The 23,531-nt window shown below is 38.4% G+C and overlaps 1 protein-coding gene across 6 annotated transcripts in view; it reads left to right on the plus strand.

Annotated features, from left to right (window-relative positions):
• Nucleotides 1–3,100: 3,100 nt before the first annotated feature.
• Nucleotides 3,101–23,531, plus strand: part of brsk2a (BR serine/threonine kinase 2a) — a 209,318-nt gene continuing 188,887 nt past the window's right edge. For all 6 annotated transcript variants that reach the window (XM_057330556.1, XM_057330552.1, XM_057330553.1 and 3 more), the window contains exon 1: nucleotides 3,101–3,437. In XM_057330556.1, coding sequence (XP_057186539.1) covers nucleotides 3,344–3,437 — 94 coding nt within the window. In that variant the 5' untranslated portion in view covers nucleotides 3,101–3,343. The remainder of the gene's footprint in view (nucleotides 3,438–23,531) is intronic.

Raw genomic sequence — 23,531 nt, forward strand, 5'->3', positions numbered from 1 at the left:
AAATATCTTCTTCTGTGTTCAACAGAACAAAAAATACACTTTTTTCCTACTATGGTAGTCAATGATGCCCAGAACTGTCAGTTGCTAAAATTCTTCCAAATATCTTTCTTTGTGTTCAACCAAACAAAGAAATGTAGACAGGTTTGGAACAACTAGAGGGTGAGTAAATGATGACAGAATTTTCCTTTTTGGGTGAACTATCACTTTAAAGGTGAAGTGGATAATTAAATGTTAAAAGAATTTATATAAAAAGTCAGCTTAAGTAGTCAGCAAAGTAGTTTTGGTGCCCAAGCTGCTGGAATATAAAAAAAAAATTCAGGAGTTTTTTTAGTGTACAGTAATAGTAAAAAAGTAAATGTAGTAAAAATTCTCTATTAAAAACAGAGATGCAGCAATACATACTGTAGGCCAATAATCGATTGATAAAAGCCTTTTTTCACGCTATCGGATGATAGTTAAATACCGATATATCATGTCAATCAAAAGAGGACAGTAAAAATGCAATGACTTGGTGCTCTGTATATAGAAAATGTTAAGAAACATCACCAGTTTGATGTTCAGTATTAATAGTCATTATTTAAATGAATAACATTCAGAAAGTATAGAAATATTAATTCAATCTTCAGAATCGGTATCGGCAGAGATCACTCTGAATAATCAGTTCGGTATCAGTGGAGAAATTTAGTATCAGTGCATCTCTATTACAAATATACATTTTTATTCATTCATTTTATTCAAAACTCAAATGTTTTTATGCTTTTTTGACACACGTTTTGAAAATGTGCATTTATTGCAATTAGAATGTAATGTTTAGCCGAGATACGTTGGGAGGGTTGTCAAGTATCCGATGGGGGTTCACACTCTGAAAAGTTTGGGAACCATAGCCTAAAAAGTGCTATGGTTTCAAAGCTGCGTCCACAGCTCATGGATGTAATGTGTCATCCCTTGATTTCTCATCATTTGAAAAAATTGCAGTAGCCTATCATAAAGAAAATGTTCAAAACAGCATAGACAGATTAAATCACAGGTGGGAACTGATAACAAAATGTTGAAAGTCACTTCATATTACATTAGTTCATCTGTGACAGCAATAGGCGCCACATATCACCTATAGCTGCTCCTCAATTAAAAAAAGATTCATAAATTCAAACTGTACTTAAGACCTTTAGTGGACATTCCCATGTGACATCATTTCCTTCCCATCTACAAACCGTTCTCGCAGTTTCACACCTCTATCTGATACGTTCTGCATCTCATTAGCATACATCTGAATAATGTTCACGTCTTGCCCGGTTCGCGCACGTACACGGGCCGATTGTAAATCAACGATACAGAGGATGCTATTTACAGAGTTTATTTGGTTTGTACACGTCAGCGTGCAAACAGTAAATGGCAGGGCTGCTCGGTGCGCCTCCTGATTAATTTCACAGTTGCTGTGAAGCAGGGCAGAGAGGGACGTACTGGCAACATTTATTAGACACAACGTGTGCAGATGTTCCGTAGTGCTTCAGTGGGAGGTGCCCGCTGAGAGCTGTTATTGTGCAAAGACCCAACAGTTGGTTGACCGTTTCTAGATCAAACTTTTATTTGGTATAGCTCCCATCTAAACCGAATTACCAATTTACCCAAACCATTAACCATCACATTGGTAATGTTGTTTAAGTCGTGACCCCCTAACCCTACCGCTGAGCCTATGTCTTACATTTCACAGCACCGGCTAATGAAGTACCTCTCTATGTGAGACATGAGCTATAGAGTTACACAGAAGCGTGTGTTGTGATATGTACATCTGGGTTTAAAAGCAACATGTCATTTAATCCTGCCGTGTTTTGTGTAGAGCGCATGCAGCGTCCATCTCCTCTCACCGTCATACGCAGTATGGGCTTCTTAAGGCAGGGTGTTGTCACACATGGGGAGGCGTGTCATTGGCTGCTGCCCCTCTAGCACCTGTTCTCTGCCGCACAGGTCTGAGATCAGTAGGTTGTGAAATGAAGCTGCAGGCCGACACACTCTGCTCAGTGAACACACCACTTCAACCACTGAGAGAAGGTAACATATACTAGAGACTCTGCACGTCTATTATAACATCAAAGCAAGAGTGGATAAAATACCAAGAATTTGGTAATATTGTGAGTATTTTTCTCTTTTGAAAGACTTGCAGGGATTTCGTAATGCATTGAAGGTTGAACCAGACATTAGGAGCAACATAAATGTGTTTTTTTGTTGTTGTATTTCGCTATAAATATTCCAACAAAGTATAACACAGTGTTGTGTTTTAATGTAAAATGACTTTTACATGACATAACTGCTCTTTGGGAACAAGCTGAAACCATCAGTTGTTGACTGCACCAGCGACCTGTGGTTGCGGAACGCAGACGCACTCTCTGTTTGGCGCGTTTCCCCTTCAATCATTATTAACAACTGCGGACCCGCCTCCAAACACTAAATTACCAATCCTACTACGACGAAGGATTTGGTCGTTAATATTAATAAGGTTGCGCTGACGTCGCCTGATCACCATCCAATGGAGAATGGAGCTCATCTATTTGGTGAATAGACAGAGACATTTTAAGTTTTAAATAAAGAATAATATTTATTTATAAGAGACAATAATAATAAATTGCAAGGTCTTATTGTTTTTTTTATTTCATACAATTGGAGTCTCAAATTATATGTGAAGTATTTATTTATTTGTCTTACTATTTTATATGCCTAAATATAAATGTCCTGTTTTCACATGTTTCATATTGTTCATTTAAAAATACAGTAGGCTATTTTTAAAATATATTAATCTGCAATATCTGTTTTTTATTTTATTATTGAACATAACTACAGCATATTATCGTGTATTATATACTTTAATTACAATTTAATTTAATTTAATTTAATTTATTTACTTACCTTTTTTATGTAGAAACGGATTTTCCCGTCTTTTTGGTACTTTTGCTTAATGAAGAGAAATGCGTAGCTTCTGAACGTCCAACATGCGGCGAGGTGTGTATGTAACCGACCAATGACACGCGCTCGAGCTCATGAATATTAATGAGGACACCTTCGCCGTAGTAGCGTGCGCGAATTCGCACACCGGCCACTCCACAGCCGCACAAGTACCCGCGATGCCAGTCGGATCTTAAGCCGCCCGGTTCACTCCGTGAAAAGGAAAGGAGAGAGAGGACACGTTTAAACAGCCCCTTTCCCACCCGAACTGCAGACTGCTGGTGTTAAAGGGGCAGAAGAAAACCACATCTTTATTTTGGTAAAGCGCGAGGCATCCTCGGGCGCAGCGCGGCTATAAGAGGATTGCCGGATCCCAATAACTGCAACGTGTGTTTAGACGGGAAAAATGTCATTGTCTGCGAAAGAAAACAACACAGTCCCACATGCCAATTACGTGGGACCGTATCGTTTAGAAAAGACCCTCGGAAAAGGACAGACAGGTTGGTGCTTTTATTAACCTGGATCATGCATTGGTTTTGCTGTATAACCTCCGTTTAAAAGAGACGAGAAGTTGTGCATTGCTCGGATATTAATGTGCATGTGGTGTGTTGTGCAGGTGGTTGCGTTTGTCATCGATTTGTTTGTGTTGCTGTCTGCGTCCGGTAACATTGTAACAAATTGTCCCTGCAACCTTCCGCTCGGGTGTGTTGGGGAGCTGAATTCATGCCCGTGAACTTGAGTCACACATTTATGCGTTTAAAACTACCTGCCCAATGACTTGAACTTTTGTCCGCATTTTTGCTGTAGAGAAAAGCAGGTGCCATACCCAAGACAGATCAGTGAATGTATTTTTTTGCCATACTTTAAGTTTTGACATTGGATAGTGATTAATAATATATAAACATAAAATGCAGTTTATAAAAACGTCTGTTTAATATAAGTTATTTTGTTTATGCATATTTTAAATAGTTTCATATTAGGTGTGTTTTTAAATATGTAGAGTATAAAATGTTGTTGTCTATTCTGTGAATCTGAATCGTACCATGTGCTTGGAACATCTGTGGCAGCAGTTTAAAGCACCACATCTCTGTGAGGAGGAGAAAGTGATGTAACACTTTACTGCTGTTTCGACCATGCTTCGGACCATCTGCCATCCCCAAATGATTACAATAGCGGTTATACTCTTATAGCCTCTCCACCCACGGCTGTTGAGCTGACTTTGTGTGTTTTAGGATGATTGTGTTGGTTTTTGGAGCAGATTATCTAATCATGTTACATCTGAGCCTAAGGATGATTTGTTTGGTTTGTTAATTTATTGATATTTTAAACAGAGTGACCCCAAAACGTATTTGGACGCTTAATATAATATTATATCAACATCATTGCATCAGATAAAATATTGAATCAAGTAAGCTTCTACAATAGACTTTGGTAAAAGGTTAGTGGTTAGTCCTGGACGTACCAGTTGGTACCTCCGCCAGGACACCTGTGGGATCTTGAGGGTATTTGATTTCATACAAAGTCACCTTGATGCTTTCTGGTTGAAAGTAAAAGCAAACTCAGAAAAAGGAAATAAAAAAATGATAAAGGCTCTAACGCCATTTGTTTGCGCTGAATGTTGTTAAGTCATTCTGTGACATTCGTGTTTACGTGTGACTTAAAGGGATAGTACACTCAAAAATGAAAGATATTTCATCATTTACTCGCCCTCATGTCAATTCATACCTGTATGACTTTCTTTCTTCTGCAGAACACAGAAGAAGATATTTTGAAGAATGTCGGTTACCTAGCAACACCGACCCCCATTGACTTCCATTGTATGGATGCAAAACCACTGAGACATTTCTCGAAATATCTTCTCTTGTGTTCCACAGAGGAAAGAGTCATATAACATGAGGGTGAATAAATGATTTTTTGTTTTTGGGGCGAACTGTCCCTTTAAGTGTCTATCTACGTTTTGGTCCACCGCACACTGTATAAAACAGAGACCTTGTTTCATAAATGAAGGGCACCAGTTTGTTCCTTCAGCCGTATCGGTTCACATGCAAAAGCTACGGGATTCAGTTTGTTCCTCATAGATCACACAGTAGGATTTCAGCTACCGCTTTCCTTTGTGTCTGCGCTTTGTGTTATACTACCTGTCTGCCTGATCTGTTCAGCGTGGTGGCAACAATTGCAACACACCTAATGCGTCTGATGTCTTCATGCCCTTTAATACATGCCCTTTCTACAAATATATGAAGCTCTTATACACCACAAAAACATGGAGTTTTAAACTGTGAATTATGGGTAAGATCATAATGGTGCAACAGTGCATTGGCAGAAAAGTTGACAGTGATTGTTTGCCGCTATGCGATGAGTTTCCTGATGCGGGCTTGGAGTCTTTAGTTGTTATTTATAGTGTAAAGCAAAAGGCCTGGGTTGATCTGCTTGTCCTGGCCGATGCTGTGTTTATTATGTGATTAGGATACGACACACACGCGCACACGTGAGCTTGAGCATGTTTGTAATCCCTCATTGGCTTGCACCCTCTTTCACGTGGATGAAGACTCTTAGCATCCACGCATGCTGTAGAAACAGTCTGCTGTTCTTGCGAGGGAGGAAGTGAAGTAAAGCCATACAAGGAATTTTGACCTGCCTTGAGCTGCTGAAAGTGAGAAGCAAGTTTGTGGGATGGAGTGAATCTGTGTGTTTCTTGTTGCTAGGGAGTTCCTCAGTCTTGGTAAAAAATGTCGGTTGAAACCTAGTGGAGAGAGCTATGTATTAACATTCCCGTTCAGCTCAATGACAATATGACTGAAACAAAGATTACATGAGAGAGACTTTGGACTCTGTTATAGTAAAAGAGAGGTCACATATTATACATTTTATAATAATGTTCTGATTCGTTCTGATTGTTCGTTACATTTGAGTTCTATTGCATTTGAGTCAGTTTGAAACAGTTGATTAAGTTATTTATTATTTTTTGAATTAATTGAAATTGAATTTGAATTTAAAGTTGTTAAGAGTACAACAGGGAAATTTTCCACCTGTTTTAGTAACAAAATTCAATACCTCGATTATTCAGTGTATTCTAAAAAAGTTCTCACAATTGCCACAATACGGAAACACGATACTGTCACATGCCCAGTGCAAAGATATATCATAGCATGAGATACCACACTCATTTTTTAAAAGATATGTATCATACAACTATGTTGGATTTTTTATTCGTTTTTTTTCAGTGACATACGTATAAATTTTTTATTCAGTTACAAATGGTTCAATAAACCATTAATGTCATTTCTCTCTAATAAAAAACAGATGTTATTGAAAATTGTTATTTTTTAAAGTAAATCTGTTATTTAAATTTTGGTTCTAAAATATTGTTATACTATCGTAATTTGTCAGCCCTAGGGCTGTTCAACCATTAATCGAGATTAATTGCATCCAAAATAAAAGTTTGTGGTTTTTATAATATTTGTCTGTACCCACTGTGCAAATTCATTTTGGATTTATAAACACATACACATACATGTACATATTTAAGAGAAAAATACAAATGAACAAATGTTTATATGTATAAATTATGCAAATTATATATAAATAGTAATATGCAAATATTTTCTAATTATATACACACTTGTGTACATGTATGTGTTTATAAATACAAAATAAATAGGCACAGATCACATACATATATTATTATGTAAACACAGACTTTAATTCTGGATGTGATCAAACACAATTCATCGTTGAACAGCCGTAGTGAGCACAGCATATTGTTACACCACATGTAATATCGTATCGCAGCATATTACGTGTTACACAGTCAGGACTTTTTTCAAGGGTCCTCCTGTATAGCCTTGATTCCTGCGTCAGGCTCCTGAGTCATTTTTTCCACTTTATGAATCATTGAATCAACTCTGCTGGAACTATTCCAACCTTTATTTTTTCTCACAATGTACTTTTAAAATTTGATCATGGCAGATCCTATTCCATTGTGACAGTTAACAGTGCTTGTCTAGAAGTAATTTTACACCATTTTCTGGTAGCTTGGTTTCATCTGTTTATCTGCTAGGCTTGAGTGAACCAACGATTGTTTACATTGAGTCTTAAGTGGGGTATGCAAGTGTGTTTACAGTGTGTGTACACATGTATTATTAAAAGAATAAATGTTTGTGCGTAATAGCTGGAGCCGTCAGCGTGGTGAAACCGTCTGTCTGTGCTTTCTCTTTATGGCTGACGCAAGCTGTTCGAAATGAAATACTACCAGGGGGTAATAAAACCAACTGCCCACGATTTGATACGATACAATCACGATAGTATTACAATATTTTGATTTTTTTTATTATCCTGAAAATCCAATAACAGATTTATTTTTTGAACAATGATAAATAACAACTCTTATTGAAAATTGTTAATGAATTGACAACATTCAAGGTTCAACTAAACTCTCTGTTGATAAATTGAATCTGTCACCGAAAAAATAGACTCAAATCTCAACATAAATTTAAAATGAAGAGCATACGAAAGCTTAATGCTAAAAGTGCAGAATTAATTTTATGAAGCAGTCGCCAAAGCTCTACGATACTTCGTAGTTTTTTCCTCTACATTAATTTGTCATATCGTGAAACAGTCGGCACAACTCTACGATACTTCATAGATTTTTTTTTCTCAGCGTTCATTTTCGCTACGATAATTCGTAATTATTTTAAAGGTTTGCTATGAATTCGTACAATGTGAATCATACAAAAAATATGATTATTAGAAAAAAAACAATACTGAAGCCCCACCCCTAAACCTTACATCACTGGCGCGAAAGCAGATTGTACTAAAACGTACAAATAAGATTGTACGAATTTAGCACGAGTAGTACATGTATGCTGTACTATCCCTGACACAGCGTAGTTGTGTTCTAGACTGCCATTGTTCACTTTCAGTGCCCTAGACACAAACTGGCTGTTTACTCTATTAAGTAATCGTGACCTCTCAACCAAATATGCCCTTGCTTCTAATGTTTCAAGTTTGCAGATGCAGATAAAGCTATTAGATGAATCATGTGCGCGATTCTAACCTGCAGTGAATGAATGAACGTGTTTAGTGTGTGTGTGTGTGTGTGTGTGTGTAGGTGTGTGTGTTGCCTGTGGCGAGATGCAGTGGAGGTGACTATTCTGTCTTCTTGTTAACATTCAAATATGATTACACAAAATGGATGGGCTCTTTTATTCGTTGCGCTACAGAGGACGGGTGTAAAGTGTCAACTGTATTGATATTTTGGTCAGCACTAATAGCATAATACCTATCTGATGGAGTCGTTTGATTGAATGAAAGCATTTTGTTAAGAAGTCCTTCATTTATGTGGTTCTTTTTATAGCGGCTAAAAGAAAACGTTTATCCTACACAATGAAAGTGGATGGGGACTGGGGCTGTCTAGATCTGGTTAAAGCAAAAAGCGATATAAAAGTTGCCCATACCACTGGTGTGGGTGATTCTCACGAAATCTCGGTTTCAAGATTTGCATCAACAAATTTCTTTTTTATTTTTACTGACACACAATTTTGAACATTTTTTACTAAAAAGGCCTTAAAAAAAACTCATACTGTAACCATTTAAAACTGTCAATCCCAACAGTCAATTGTCAATTGTCAAAAAAGACATTAATTGATTATATTTTGACAATTATACATGTAACATTTTTGGAAATGGAGAAAACTACCTGTATCAGTAATGAGAATAAAATTAGTCGTGTACTGTACACAGCGTGACAAAAGAATTTTAAGATTTTAACTTGAAAAATATAAAGTAATCCGTTTATCCTCCATTTGCTGGTAAAAGTGTTCCTTTACATACTGTAAACTTAATGTAAATATGAAGAGTTTGGCAACTCTTGGAGAAAAGAGAGAATGTGAACTATCTCACAGCTCAACGGGTCTATGCTCCTCGTTTTGCTCCAGCCAGTGAAGATAGCCCATTTTTGTGAGTACCGGTGCCTTGTGAAAGGGGCTCTGGCCTCGGTTATTGTAGTTAAAACACCTCTTGGAATGGGAAGAGACTCCCGTCAAGGGGCAATACATGTAGGTTTCACAGCTCAGGCCAGGCATGCCAAATTGTTCCCTTTGCCTGGGAGAGCAGGTCTCTCCTCAGCAGAATCCGCCAAGGGGCTGCGGACAGCATCCGGATCAACTCGGGGAACATCAGTTGGTTCGGCCAGCGAGGGGTGACCAGTCACACTGTGCAATTGTCCTCCCCAATCCTGCTGATCAGCTGCGGCAGCAGGGCTATGGGGGGAATAGCATAAATATGGCGAGACGGCCAGCTCTGGGCTAGGGCGTCGTTCTGTCTCAAGAAGTGCAACGGGCAGTGGGAATTTTCCTCCGATGCAAAAAGGTTGACGTCTGCTCAGCCGAAAATGCTTCAAATTTTTTTCGACCATTCGGGGATGGAGCCTCCATTTTCCCGGCGGTGGACCGCTGCGAGATAGCAAATCCGCCCCCGTGTTCTTCGTGTCCGGAACGTGTGTAGCTGTGCGGACGTTCCCCTGAGCCCAAAAAAGGAAGCGAGATCGCAGTCCTCCCTGGTGATTTATGAGTGAAACCACCATCATGTTGTCCGACCGTCATGTTGTCCATCTGCACATTTGGCAAATGTATGTGCGGCGAGAGAGAGCCTTAAGGGCAGGACCGTGTATTGGTATGCTGTCCCCTCAAACACGAATATCAAGAGCGGTCTATGGCGGGGGGTTATTGGGATGTGAAAATAAGCATCTTTCAGATCCACAGATATAAACCAGTCCCCCGGGTGGATTTGAGCCAAAAAGCTCCGGTGAGCTCCTGGTGGACTTCTGTGAAGAAGTGAGCAGGTCTCTGGTGGGGAGGCTGCAGAAACCACTCATCCAGGCGGCTGTATTCCAGCTCAATCGGAGAGGACCAATCGAGGCCGAGCTCCGCAACTGCTCTGGTGAGGATTCTGACGAGCTCAGAGTCCGAGCGAGGACTGGTGTCGCTGGATTCCTGCGCTGGCGGGGCGGCTTCTTCATCCGAAGCGGCCCAGTCTGCGCATGCTGGGGCGGAGGACATAATCTCTTCCAAACGAGACCATGCCACTAGCACTGGAGGAGGGGTGAAATCCTTGTGGGCGAAATGAACAGGATCCCTTAACAGACGTTAACCAATAGGCTTCAGTATTGGATAAAACAGGAGTTTTTCCATAGCATTTGCAACGTAATGTGAAGTGAACCGTATCGAAAGGGAACTAAGGGCGCTTTCTCACCTTTGGTCCTGACCAATTAAAAAAATTATACATTGGAGAATTTTTCAGCGGTGTTGGTTCCTTTTCACACCACACTGATTGCTTTGGTCTGAACCAGTTAAAAAGAACCAAAATGCAGTCACGTGACAACATCCACATCACTCGTTGGCGAGAACGTATTTCCTAAAGTGCTTTTTCAAACGAAATAAACTCACGGTCAACATCGCGTGTCAGTTGTGGTAATGTTAGCCCGGTCGGCTGTGCTAGCATCAGTCACATCATTGGCGATCTCAACAACATCCACCGGATCAACGTCCAGTTTTGTCCCAAGTATATTATCGAGGTCTTTGTACCAGGGGAACTTGTACATTCCGCACTTGGATGTACTGCTGGTGGAGTTTCTTTACCTTAACCCGGCACTGTTCCACAGATCTATTAAACCCCCTATCCATGAGTTTTTTGCTAAACAATGAATTGCGCTATTCTTGTGAGTTTTCGAAAATTGGGATGTAGTATGGTCATCAGACAAAATTTCTATGAAGCTCCGCACCACCTCACAACTCCAAGTTTGTCCGTGAGCTGCCGTGCTAGTGCAAACTGTCAACAAACACTTCTCCTCATTCTGTAATGCACAGCGTAGCTGACTACGGCAGCTGATTTAGTCCAAAAAAGTTGCAGTACTTTTTGCATTTGGGTCTGTTCGAGGTCAGATCATGTTCCCACCACAAACGAACCGCTGCAGGGTTCGTTTAAAGGGGTCATATGGTGCGAATACGTGTTTTTCTGTGTCTTTGGTGTGTTATAAGTTGCCCGTGCATGTATTAGACACGTAAAATTGCAAAAATTAAAGTGTCGGAACAAAAGATGCATTCTATCTAAAAGCGAATGCTCATCCAGACCTGCCTGAAACGCCTCGTGTAACCACACCCCCATGACTGTACGTCATTTCATGGTATGACTTGACTAAGACCGCCCAAATCTATACGCAAGTACTTGTAAATCTCATTGTATCGTCGCCGCCGCAGCCATGTCGTGGAGACGCTGTGTGTTTCGTTGCGAAAAGAAAGCCTCTTTGTTTGCCCTTTCAAAAGATGAGACAACTAAAAACAAATGGTTACATTTTATTTAAAATACTGTTCCAGAACAGTACAATCCGAATATTCAAGTGTGTGTAGCGCATTTCACAGATGATTGCTTCATGAACCTGGGAGAGATCAAGGCCGGCTATGCACGAAAGCTTTGGTTAAGAAGTGGGGCAATTCCAACCATTACAACTTCGCAACGACAGTCTGGCGCTTCAGATTCGCAGCCTGTAAGTATATTTTCATTGTAAAAGACTTTGTTATGGTCTAACGCGAGTTGAGTTTGTCATGTGTTTGTGATTTGCAAATGCAGACACGCGCATGCGCAACGTGAAAAAAGACAACATAAGTCCTAATAATCAGTAATTATGTTCCAACTAGAGGCAACAAATGTTGTTTTTATAATGGGGTTTATTGTCTTTGTTGAGTCGTGACGAGACATGGCGTAACACTGGTTGATCACTAACGGCAAATCTTTATAACATCGTATATAAAAGGTAAAAGAGTTAGCTATAGTTTTTAACTATTTAATATAATATATTTTTTTAAAAAACGTACCAATCCTTTACATTCTGCTCAAGTCGCACTGGCAAAGTTGATGTATCGGCTTGATCATTTTCATTTTCCGGATCAGATTCGGGCTCGAATTGATAAGGAAAGTACCGATGACATTTTATCACCTATCGGTACAATTGCTTTGGAACCTGATGTTCCGAATATGTTAAGAGGCGTTACATTTCCGTCACACGCTTGCAGTATTCGACCAATCACTACGCACTGGTGAACTGGCCAATCATAGCACACCTCGCTTTTCAGAGCCATGAGCTTTGTAAAAAATCTGTGCATTTCAGAGAGGCGGGGCAAAGAGAAGATACAAACATGCACGGTATGTGGAAAATACAGCATTTTTTAACCTTAAATCATGTATACACATTGCATTACATCTAAAACAAACCATAATATTAGTTTTAGCCGTGTAATTTGACCCCTTTAAAAGCATACCGTGACCACCTCTTCAAGGAGATCTCTGTACGCTTATTTGGTCCACTTTTGGTGCGCACTCGAGTGCGATTGCTGCATTCACACCTGCCCAAACGAACCGCACTAAGAAGAAAAACGAACTCTAGTGCGATTCAACCGTAGTAAATGAGTCAGGTGTGAAAGCACTCGAAGTTTAGTACTGCTCTGAAAAAAGTCATACATTGTATGACATGACCGTGAGTAAATGTTTAAAATGTGTGTTGTTTCTTTAAATGTGCACTGTTTCTTTAAATTTTACATTTGAGAGGTTCTAGATTATGACTTCCTCTCAGTGTTTTATGTGTTGGGGTTTGTTGGTTTGAGTTCAGTTTGGGATGTAACCCAGCGTGTTGGAGTAGAGCTGTAATCGGGCCTTAAAAGTTAGGCCCGACAGTGCCCGAGCCCGACAAGTACATTTTGATTGACAGCTTTTTAAAAGCCCGAACCCGTTTACAGCCTGACATTAGGCTATTCAAATGTGCGCACGCACACAGCTGTTTGTCAAGAATGAGTCATTTATACATGTTTTAACATAATTTATTAATGACTAACGTAGGCTATAGGCCACTTGGATGTTGGAAGAAATAAATAAAGAAGTCCTCTGTAACCAGAGGCGGATTAACCATATGGGCAATTGGGCAAGTGCCCAGGGGCACCAAGACTTTAGGGGCACCAAATAAACCCGCAATACAAAATATATATTTTTTATAAATGTACATAAGCACTTGATTTTTAAGACTTAAGTCACGCATCTGCGCTAAATAGGCGTGGCACCATGTGCGGGAATACCCCCACTTTCAGATAAAAATGGTTCTGTCCTCCGCACTTTTTCGACACACCTCCGCCAATATTACCGCCCATGTTATCTGGTTAGTTACATAGATTTGAGTGAATTAACATTCAGCCAATCACAAGTGACTGCTATTAGGCGAGTCGTCTTTCGTGTAGCCTACACTTTAATCTTCAAACAGATGGAAGCGGGAACGATGCAGAGCGCATTGTTGTAGCGGAGCCTAAAAATGCGGGGATTAGCACTGATTAATAAAGGTATATATATACATGGCATGCGTCAGAAATAAGATGTTATAGTGCCGATAATGTCTGCTAATAATAGTACGTGGAGGTAAGGCCATTGAAGATCCAAACCTGGGTTTTAAAGTGAAAGTGAAGAACGGTCGGTGTCATCACTATAGCAATCAATTCATATGTGTCCTGTTTAGTGGAGTACACTTTTATCTTAGTACTTATGTGATCGTTTAGTAAGAAGAATGTACACATACTGTGCTTAAAAGGAGCGTTTGAATAGCTGTGTAGCATTTAAAATAGAAACAATAACGTTTCATGTTATTTTTATGAATAACCTTGCTATACATTGTAATGTGGTGAATGCCACTTTGGTGAATTAAAGTCCCAATGTCCTGAAAATCTGTACATTGTTCCATTGTCCCCCTAATGTGAATACATACATGCAAACTATAGTGTGTGTGTGTGTGTGTGTCCCTGTACCCCCATTTTGTGGCACGCACAACATTTACACTTGTTAAAAAAATGTTAGTGATTTTTTAAAATTACATCAAAACCTGAAATGTAACATTACAACAGAAAGCAGGTGCCCCTTAACTACATTAGGCCTAATTGTTAAAAATACTTAATGGAAAAGAGTTGTTTTTGTGTTATAGTCTACAAAAGTGTCATGTTAATGTATAATTCTTGTAAAATAGTATATTGTAAATTGCTGAGTTTCATTCTTATAAAATCTTTTAATATATAAATCATTTAATGAGTGGATTCTTGCGTGTGGGTTGATGGGGGGCACCTCTGGGGCTGTTGCCCAGGGGCACCATGAGGTCTTAATACGCCTCTGTCTGTAACATCGTAACATCTCACATATCCCACTAGCTCATTATTCTCATTATGCACATGGTCAAAACTTTTCCACACCTCAGACTTTGCTTTAGTTGCTGGTGCAACCAAAACGCAATCGCCAGAGGCAAGCCTCCGTTTCACCTCCTCAGCCAACCCGTTCTCACTCCCGACTCGTCACATATTTACGCTCGGTCAGCGCCCCACGGCGTCACATTTGAACGCGCAGAGTACCCCTTTGGCGTTGTTTTTCGACGAACAGGGAACTGCGTTGCTGTTTTCTAAATGCTCCAGACCTAGATGCGTGTAATTCTTAGCATTTCATAATTATTTATGGTTTTAATATTTTGTAGCACCTAACCCCAACCTCACCCTAAACCTAACCCTAACCACTTCTCAGCCATATAAAACACAACACGCGAATAAAAGTACAGTCACAGGTATTTATTACACAAACTGACCAAAAGCATAAATATGTGACGAGTCGGAAGTGAGAATGTGTTGCAACCCTCAGCATCCATTTTTGCATCTTTGTCGCGCTAATCGGAACGCATCACATGACCACTCATTTACCACGCAAGCCCGAGCCCGGCCCGAGCCCGTGTAAAATGATAGAAATTTAGCCCGAACCCGACCGAACCCGTCGGGTCCGTCGGGTTCGGGCAAAGATCTTCAGCTCTATGTTGGAGGATGGTATTTTTCTGTCAGGTTTTTGACAACTGGAAAAGCACTGAAATTGTCACGGGACGATGAGGCCGCTACGCTCAATTGTCCTTCAGTTCCAAACACTATCAAAGATTTTCTTGGTCTTGTCGACTCTGACTGCTACACTGCTACGCATCTACTCATGTGCTAGTCTGTATATGTCTATCCACAATGAGCATTATAGAATATTGTCAATTACTATCTATAAACATCATAAACAACAGTTTTTGAGATTCTGACTCCTTAACACACACCTGGAGCACAAAATGTAAAATAAATACATTTATGCAGATGCTTTAAACCGATGCAACTTACAATGCAAATTTAAGGTGCATTTTATAATTATATGTATGTATCAGACGTCACTCAAATTCTACAGAATTTCCAGGAGACGTGCGTGTTGCAATGTTTGGGAATGATTTGAACTTTTCTCTTTTGGAAATGTGTTACAAAGCAAAACATAAAGATGAATGGTTAAACACAAAGCATATTAACGCATAGATTCTCGTTTCATCTGTGCGATTCGCTTGGACACAACAGATACCATGATGAGTAACGCAGATCGCCGCAACCGTTTGCCGATGTCATCATCTCTCGCTAATGTGCGACATGGGTTTCCAAGGCAACTCCCACCAAGGCAGAGAGCACGCTTTGTGTTTTGCGCATGTTGCGTGTGATTGGACATGTTTTAATCATTTTACCCTCAGGGCTGCGAGGCGTGCGCTCTTTTCGTGTACGTATGCAGACGCAGGCCACAGGATTTCCCCGCGGACCACTCGTACTGGCGGGGATCACCTTTGATGGTGTGGAATAGAGCAATTCACTGAGGTTTTTAATAATTTCATACAGGCCGATTAAATCTCGCTGGCTACTAATGGGATTTTCTCAGTAGGGTGCATGGACCTCTCCCTCACAATAACATTCAATTAATATAACCTCTCTCTCTCTCATGCACTTCATTAAAGCTAGTCTGCACTACGTCACATGCTAGTGTATCAATTTCATGTTTAGAAGTGTGTGTAACTTTGAAAGTGTGTGAATTTTTGAGAACTTGTTACACCCAAATGAGACATTCCTTTCAAACAATCATTTTTAAGAATGTGTAAGTGACAAAATCCCCACTTTGTAGCCAATTCGCAACACATGCTACTAATAGCATCACGTTTGACTCTGTTTAGTAGTCACGGACACTAAATTATATTTCAAGTTTGTTTGAAATAATGCAAACGGTTTCAGATGTCCACACAATCTCTGACAAGTAAAAAAATAAAACAATAAGCAATAGCAGTTTTCTATGAGAAAACACTATTGTCATTACAGTGTGTACAGGAATAATGCTACAATTTCACGGACACACATAAAGACTCCCAAATCAGTGACTCATCCTCTTCAAAAAGGTAAAACACTCAACCTGTACAAAAAGGCAACAAACAAACATTTACTTAGCATCTCACTGTAAAAAGGGCCTTTTAGGACACAATTATCCTTTCAGAGAACATCTAATGGTGTTTTGTATGGTGCAAATGTAATAATTGCACGTGCAAATTGGCTGCTTTCTCATTTACCAATTTTCGATATGTTCTAAATTACGCCAAAGTTCGAGAAAATGGAGATTGCCATAATTTGACGTGACCGTGGAAAGAATTCTGAATGTATTTGTGAGCAACAGTAAATGGATGTGTTGTGTTTTTATGACTTTATATACACAGGTTTTACTGTGTGGTTGTGGTTCATCTATTTTCATGAAGGCTTTTGCCAATCAAAATTAACCTGCAAAGATTTTCGGAAGACCATGATATATTACAGATTTAAATATTTGTTTCAAAATTTCATTTAATCATTATTTCTAGATGTATGGTGGCCATTCCAGTAATTTCAACAAAATCAAACCTCAGGAGTGACAAAGTCATCCAACAGAATGTGAAAGACTGACAGAATGACAAGACACGTGAAAACTGTGATAAAAATCAAGGTTATCACATAAAACAATAGTCTTTGAACTAGGGCTGCATAACGATTAATCGCGACTAATCGTTTGCAGAATAAAAGTTTTTGTTTACATAATATATGTTGGCGTACTGTGTGTGATAATTATGTATATATAAATACACACACATGGATGCATGATTTTAAGAAAAAATATATTTAATATTTATATATAATATAAATGATATATAAATATAAAAATGTAAATACACATATCAAAAGTTACATATTTCTTAATTATATACAGTACATGCATGTGCGTGTATTTATATATACATAATTATCATACGCAGTACACCAACATATATTATGTAAACAAAAACGTTTATTCTGCAAACGATTAGTCGCGATTAATCGTTATGCAGCCCTACTTTGAACTTTTCCCAAATCATCATGTACAGTACAAATATTACTGTTGTATTGGTTAAAATGAATATGTGAATATGAACTTGTTTTATATTGACGTGCACTCTTAAAAATAAAGGTGCTTAAAAGGTTCTTCGCAGCGATGCCATAGAAGAACAATTTTTGGTTAGACAAACAACCATTTAGTCAAAGGTTCTTTAAAGAACCATCTCTTTCTTACTTTTTTATAATCTGAAGAACCTTTTTTCGACGCAAAGAACATTTTTTGAAACGGAAAGGTTCTTCAGATGTTAAAGGTTCTTTAGGGAACCAAAAGGTTCTTCTATGGCATCAAAGAACATTTTGAAGCACCTTTTCTTTTAAGTGTATTTGAGGTCTGAAAAAATACAGAGCATCTTTTGTGTAAAATATATACATTTCTGATTCTGTTTCTGGGATGGCAACGAGTAACGATATAGGAAAGATGCAATGTTTATATTGCACATACTCATGGTTGTGTATACAAGTGTATACATGTGTTTTAGGCTAATTTTATTATATTTTTTGTGATTTTTTTATTACATTATATTTATTATATGATTTTGTGTGACAGTACATTTAGTTAAATGTAAAAAATAGCCATTTCCACCCAATGAGATTACATTGTTTGTATGAGTTTGCACGTGCCCATTTCAAAGTATATTAAGTGCTGTAAGTAAATAATACAAGTAAAATAAAACCAATTCATATAAAATCATTTTTGCACAAACAACATTTAATACTATGTAGTATAGAAATTGCACAAATGCACAAAACTATTTTAAGAGATAAATAAATAAATTCAGGAAGGGGACTGAAAAAAAAGCAAAATGAGAGATTTAAAAAGAGTTTAACACATCATTAAAACCTGTCCCATAATTAGTATTATTCTACATGTAATGCTTTATCTCGTGTTTTCTTATATACAAAAAGGTAATGTATGCAGTCACTGTGTGAATATGTGTGTGAATTTACCTAATAGCATAATAAATTAACCTGGACCTTTAATTCAGATTCTGGGTAACACCAGACATTTCCAGTTCCTGAAGTATGTGTGTTTTAGGACGTCCTGTTGTGTCAGACTCAAACTTGCCATTGAACTTTACACAATGTTACACTTTATGCTTGTTCTCTTTTTCTGTCTTCATCAAATGCCCACATGAGTGCATCTTCTCATTACTGTAATGCAATACTGTAAATATATATCACTATTCTTTTACTGCAGCGGGGAAAATGACAACCGATAAATATTCATAAAATGTCAAGGGTAACGTTACTTTTTAAAATTCCTGATTGTCATTAAAGGAGTAGTTCACCTTCAAAATTAAGGTGTATGACTTTCTTTCTTCCTCAGAACACAAAAGATATTTAGAAGCGAGTTGTCGGGCTGTGCCGTTCTGTTACCAACTTTTTTCAAAATATTTTCTTTTGTGTTCTACAGAAGAAAAAAAGTCACACAGGTTATAAATGACAAGAGAATGATGACAGAATTTTCATTTTGAAGGTGAACTACTCCAAAAACTTTACAAACCGGAGCGAATTAAACACAGAATAACAAAATCAAACGTATGAATACTTCAAAACGGTTATCTTTATGTATTACTAAAAGCATTACAGCATTACAGATTTTCGATGTTAGGAACTGGATGAAAAAATATCATTAAAACAATGTAAAAATACATCTTAATAAAATTAGGGATATGCTTTATTTTCTAAAATGCGTAAATACATTTTTTTTGTGAGATTCTGATTTCTTCTAACCTGCTGTGATGATTACGTTGGCCTTTTTGTGGTATAAAGGTTTTGTATTTTTTACTGACATTCAAACTAAAAAGCCAAACGACTGAAGGTGCTTTAAAGTGACCTGAAGTACTTCTAACAGCTCTTCACCCCCTCACCCACCGTTCCTGATGTTCTCCATGTATTCTGGTTTCTCTGTTGGTTTAACGGTCAACACCTCTGCTGTACAAATAGCAGTCGCTGAATATTCCTCAGTAAGTCAACGAATAAATGTCACAACCACGACAGGTCCTTAATGGAGTCCGTGAGTTGAACTACACTGAACTTTACTTTCCCTCCGCTATTGACAGACTTGCTCTATAAAAGGTAATGGAATCTAAGGACTGTTGGACTCGTTCTCTGGAGACTCTGAGGTGAAGTTTCTGTGTATGTATAGTATCAGGAGGGCTTGATGCATAAATAACCTGTGAAATGGCTTGACAAACTATTTTTCTGTGTTGACTTTCTTCTGGGTGGGACATATCGAAGTGCTTTTTTTTGCAGCCAATAGCGTTTAGTTTGCATCCCAGTAGACGGGTAGCACAACGTTTTCATTTTGTTGCGCTTCTGCAAACCCACGACAACACTTTCTGCAACGCAAGTGAAATTTACAATGAAAACCAACAAAAAAACCTGTGAAAAAAGGAAGGTATCCACCTGTTTCCACACATGCATTAATATCGTCCCTGAGGACGGCTGAGATTTATAGCGGAGGGCTGAGAGTTTTAATCGACTGGCTCCGTCCTCCACAGCTGCTAGGGGCCCGATAATCACCTTCACTCTTATAGTAACCCCCATGAGTGCTCTCAGCAGCCTTTACTGCTCCACGCTCCTCTCGGTAACATTTATATGTGCTGTAAAAAGCAATGGCTGCTACAAAACGGATAGTCGGAGGTGTTATACATATTGACGCATTTGTGACCGTCATAAACAGCTGAAAGCCAATTGAGCTAATCGCTAGAAATAGCTACAGAGCAACCTTAAGTTTAAAAGTGAGATGCTTTTATTGTTGTTTTTTATCATATTTGCAGCATGTACAGTACTACTAACAACGCACAACATTACAATACTTTAACGAAATGGGTTTACGTCTGAACCAGCTGTGATTTTAATCGATATTGTACTCTAGGTTTGTCTCCTTATTTGGTGTGTCTTATGGTAGCGCCGCCCAGAGTGGAATCCCATTGGTCCAAAATACCCCTCCACATTGCTACTAAATAAAATAAAATAATAAATTAATATTTATTTAACATTGAACTAACTAAATATGTTATTTTTGACTGAGATTGTGTTGTGTATGACATTTGACCAAAAAAGGATGGAAACCACCTCATGCCTTAAAACAAATTTTTTTGAGAAATTGAGGTGATGTATCATAACTATCTTTTTTATCGCAGACTTGGCAGCCCTGGTTTCCCAAACTGGCTTGGACCGTTCCAAAATGGTGGAAGCGCTGCGTATAGCGGCCAATAGAAAGCAACGCTAATGCAGCATCTAGTTATTGATATCTATGGTTGTTACATATACACTCTTAAAAATAAAGGTGCTTAAAAGGTTCTTCACAGCGATGCCATTGAAGAACCATTTTTGGTTCTACAAAGAACCACTCAGTCAACCATCTCTTTCTTACTTTTTTTATAATCTGAAGAACCTTTTTTCACCACAAAGAACCTTTTGTAAAACAGAAAGGTTCTTCAGATGTTAAAGGTTCTTTAGGGAACCCAAAAGTTCTTCTATGGCGTCAAAGAACCTTCTGATGCACCTTTTTTTTAAGTGCATACAGTTTATTATATATTTTTTGGTGTTTCTTGTCTTTTTTTATATATTTCATTTTTAGGCACTTTGCTTTTAGATTTTGTCACTTAAAGCCACAATATGGAATATTTGGACCGCTAGATGGCGCACTTTTGAAACAACAACAAAAGGCGAAGCTAAATGACGTTATGTAGGAGAGTGGAATATACAGAACAATAATAACAGAACAACAGATGCTGCGTCCTAGATGCTGTATAACCACTTCCGCATTTGCGTGTTGCCGTAGTTTCTACAACAGGGAGACAAGGGACGGGCCATTATTTTAAATAGGAATTTCTCTGGATTTGCACATTCTTGGGGACATTTGGGATAATGTAAGTACACAACTGCATGAAATATATCACCCTGTGAAAGTGATTTTTGGATAGTTCATAACAAAATTCTTCCATATTGTGGCTTTAAACCAGCACGAATATGTGACATCACATTCCGTTTCCAATGTCCGTTGTGGGGTCTAGTGTGCTCCTTAAGTCTGTTTTAAAGTAATTATCTGTGTCGTTTGGCTTACTTTACTTTGAAGAATATTCTGGAACTTTTCTCTGTGTAGCGGTTCAGGTGAAAGCCGATGCATCCCAGAAGCTAAAGAGACTCTCCTCTTACTCTCCATTCCTCCATCTTAGATGAGTTGAAGAGCTCGTCACCACAGAAATATTGAGAGGCTGCAATGCACAAAATTCTCTTTGAAATGGAGAATAAACCTCCCCGTTCCTCTCTAGCCCGAGGGCCCGTATCCTCACGTGCTCTGTCGAAGCCGAGCATCAATCCCGTTCACTCATAATCAAATAGAGGAAGCCGCGCGGCCTTCAAAGCTCACCCCGTTTGATCCCTGTTAAAGACTGAAACAGCTGTTCTCCAATCATTACTCAGCACTGCTCACAGTTTCCCGCCATTTCCAGCAGGGGGTTAAAGAACTCATGAAGTTCAGTACCGAAGTGAAGCTGGCTGACGTTTATTGCTCACTGAGAGAACTTGGAAATGCATTTTGTAGTTTTTTTTTGTCTGTTTGTAGTTGGTATATTGAAAAGCTGCACCAAAGACTTGGGAACTGAAAGGAATGGTTCACCCAAAAATAATATATTCTTTCATAACTTTCTCACTCTCGTGCCATTCCGGGTGTATATGACTTACATTTTTTCAGATGAACTTAGTCTTTGTCTTAATTCCTCCTGTGCAGCTCGCCAAGTTGGGCAACAAGTCAATCAGCAGCAATGGTTTGCTGCCTATCAGACATTGATATGGCTGCCTAAAATGACCTCAGGCATCTTTTTCCCTTCAGTGAAATCCAATGTATTGCAAATAAACACAAATTACCAAATTTTATAAAGAAAAACTCTAAATATGGTGGCACATTAATCACTTCAAATCTCACTGGTTCTTGAATGTCTAGTCAGTGACTAGTTGACATACGCGTGTTTCATCACGAGACGCATGAGAACCGAGAATGAGATTTTAAGTAAGGGATAATGTACAGGCAGCCGGTTGTGGGGGGTCTTGTATCACACTGAAGGGGCTTATTTCGCAATAACAGCCGGCTGCTTGTACATTATCCCGCTTATTACACGGCTACTTGCCACATGAGAAAAAAACTGGACATAACATGTCAATTTGAAATATTTTATTAGCTAATTTTTACCGAATGCAGACCTTCCGCGAGGAAAAGCCATTTAGTTTCGGTTTTAAAGTAAGAAACGATGTTCAAACGTCACGAACAGGCAAATTGGTTCAATCATTTGTAAATATAATGTCACATATGTTATTAAAAGACATATTTATAATTCATTTTTGTGTAATATTAAACTGCCCCTCTCAAAATGATTGGCAGCATCCGGGTTACAGGGTGTTATTAGTTTTGAGCGGTTGTTATTTGAAAAGAACAACACTTGGAATGTCGCGACTGGTCAGAATCAAGCATTCAAATGAGCCGTGTAATAAATGAATTTAGTGATCGGATAAGCCTAAAATATATTTGACAAGCTTAAAATAATATTAGTTTTCATGTACATTGTTTCGCTTCCGAAGACATTTACTAAACCTTTTGAGTCATTTGAATTCTTTAAATGATGGATGTATGTGTTTTTTGAAGCTTTGCCATTTTAGTACCACGTTAAAAGATACAACGTCATTTTAAAATAAAATTATTTGTTTGTGTTTAACTGAAGGAAGTCATATAAATCTAGGAAGACATGAGGGTGAATAAATTTGAGTGATTTTTCATTTTTGTGAACTATTGCTTTAAATTCGCATTTAATAATAGACTCCGATTGCTCATAATATGCTAAATGAGTGACAATAATGAGTTTGTATTGTTTTTGCATGTGTGTTTGGCATTAACTTATTTTTTGGTCTTTTGACCACATTATGATGCTCATTGTAGCCCTTAGTATGGCTGCACAATAAACCAAAATACATTGAAATTGCTATTTATTATATTATATTTATTTATCATTATTATTATTATTATTACTCTCTGTTTCCACGAAGAGTCTTTTTTCTTGACATCATTGCTTGGTTGGTTGTTGTGCTTTAAATAGAAATTAGGTCCTATATGTTCACACATTTGAGATATTTTCTACCTGTGTCGTTTCTATGGTTACTACGCTGTGCTAACCTGTATGTTTGTGATGCTCTCACAAGCCTAAGAGGAAAGACCCGTCTATTTTACAGTGCAAAGCATATCACCATTGCTGCAACTGAACTACCCAAAGGAATTGATCCCGTATGGCTTTGTTT

Source organism: Triplophysa rosa, linkage group LG3 (assembly GCF_024868665.1).
Source record: "Triplophysa rosa linkage group LG3, Trosa_1v2, whole genome shotgun sequence".
In the NCBI taxonomy this organism is placed as follows: Eukaryota; Metazoa; Chordata; class Actinopteri; order Cypriniformes; family Nemacheilidae; genus Triplophysa; species Triplophysa rosa.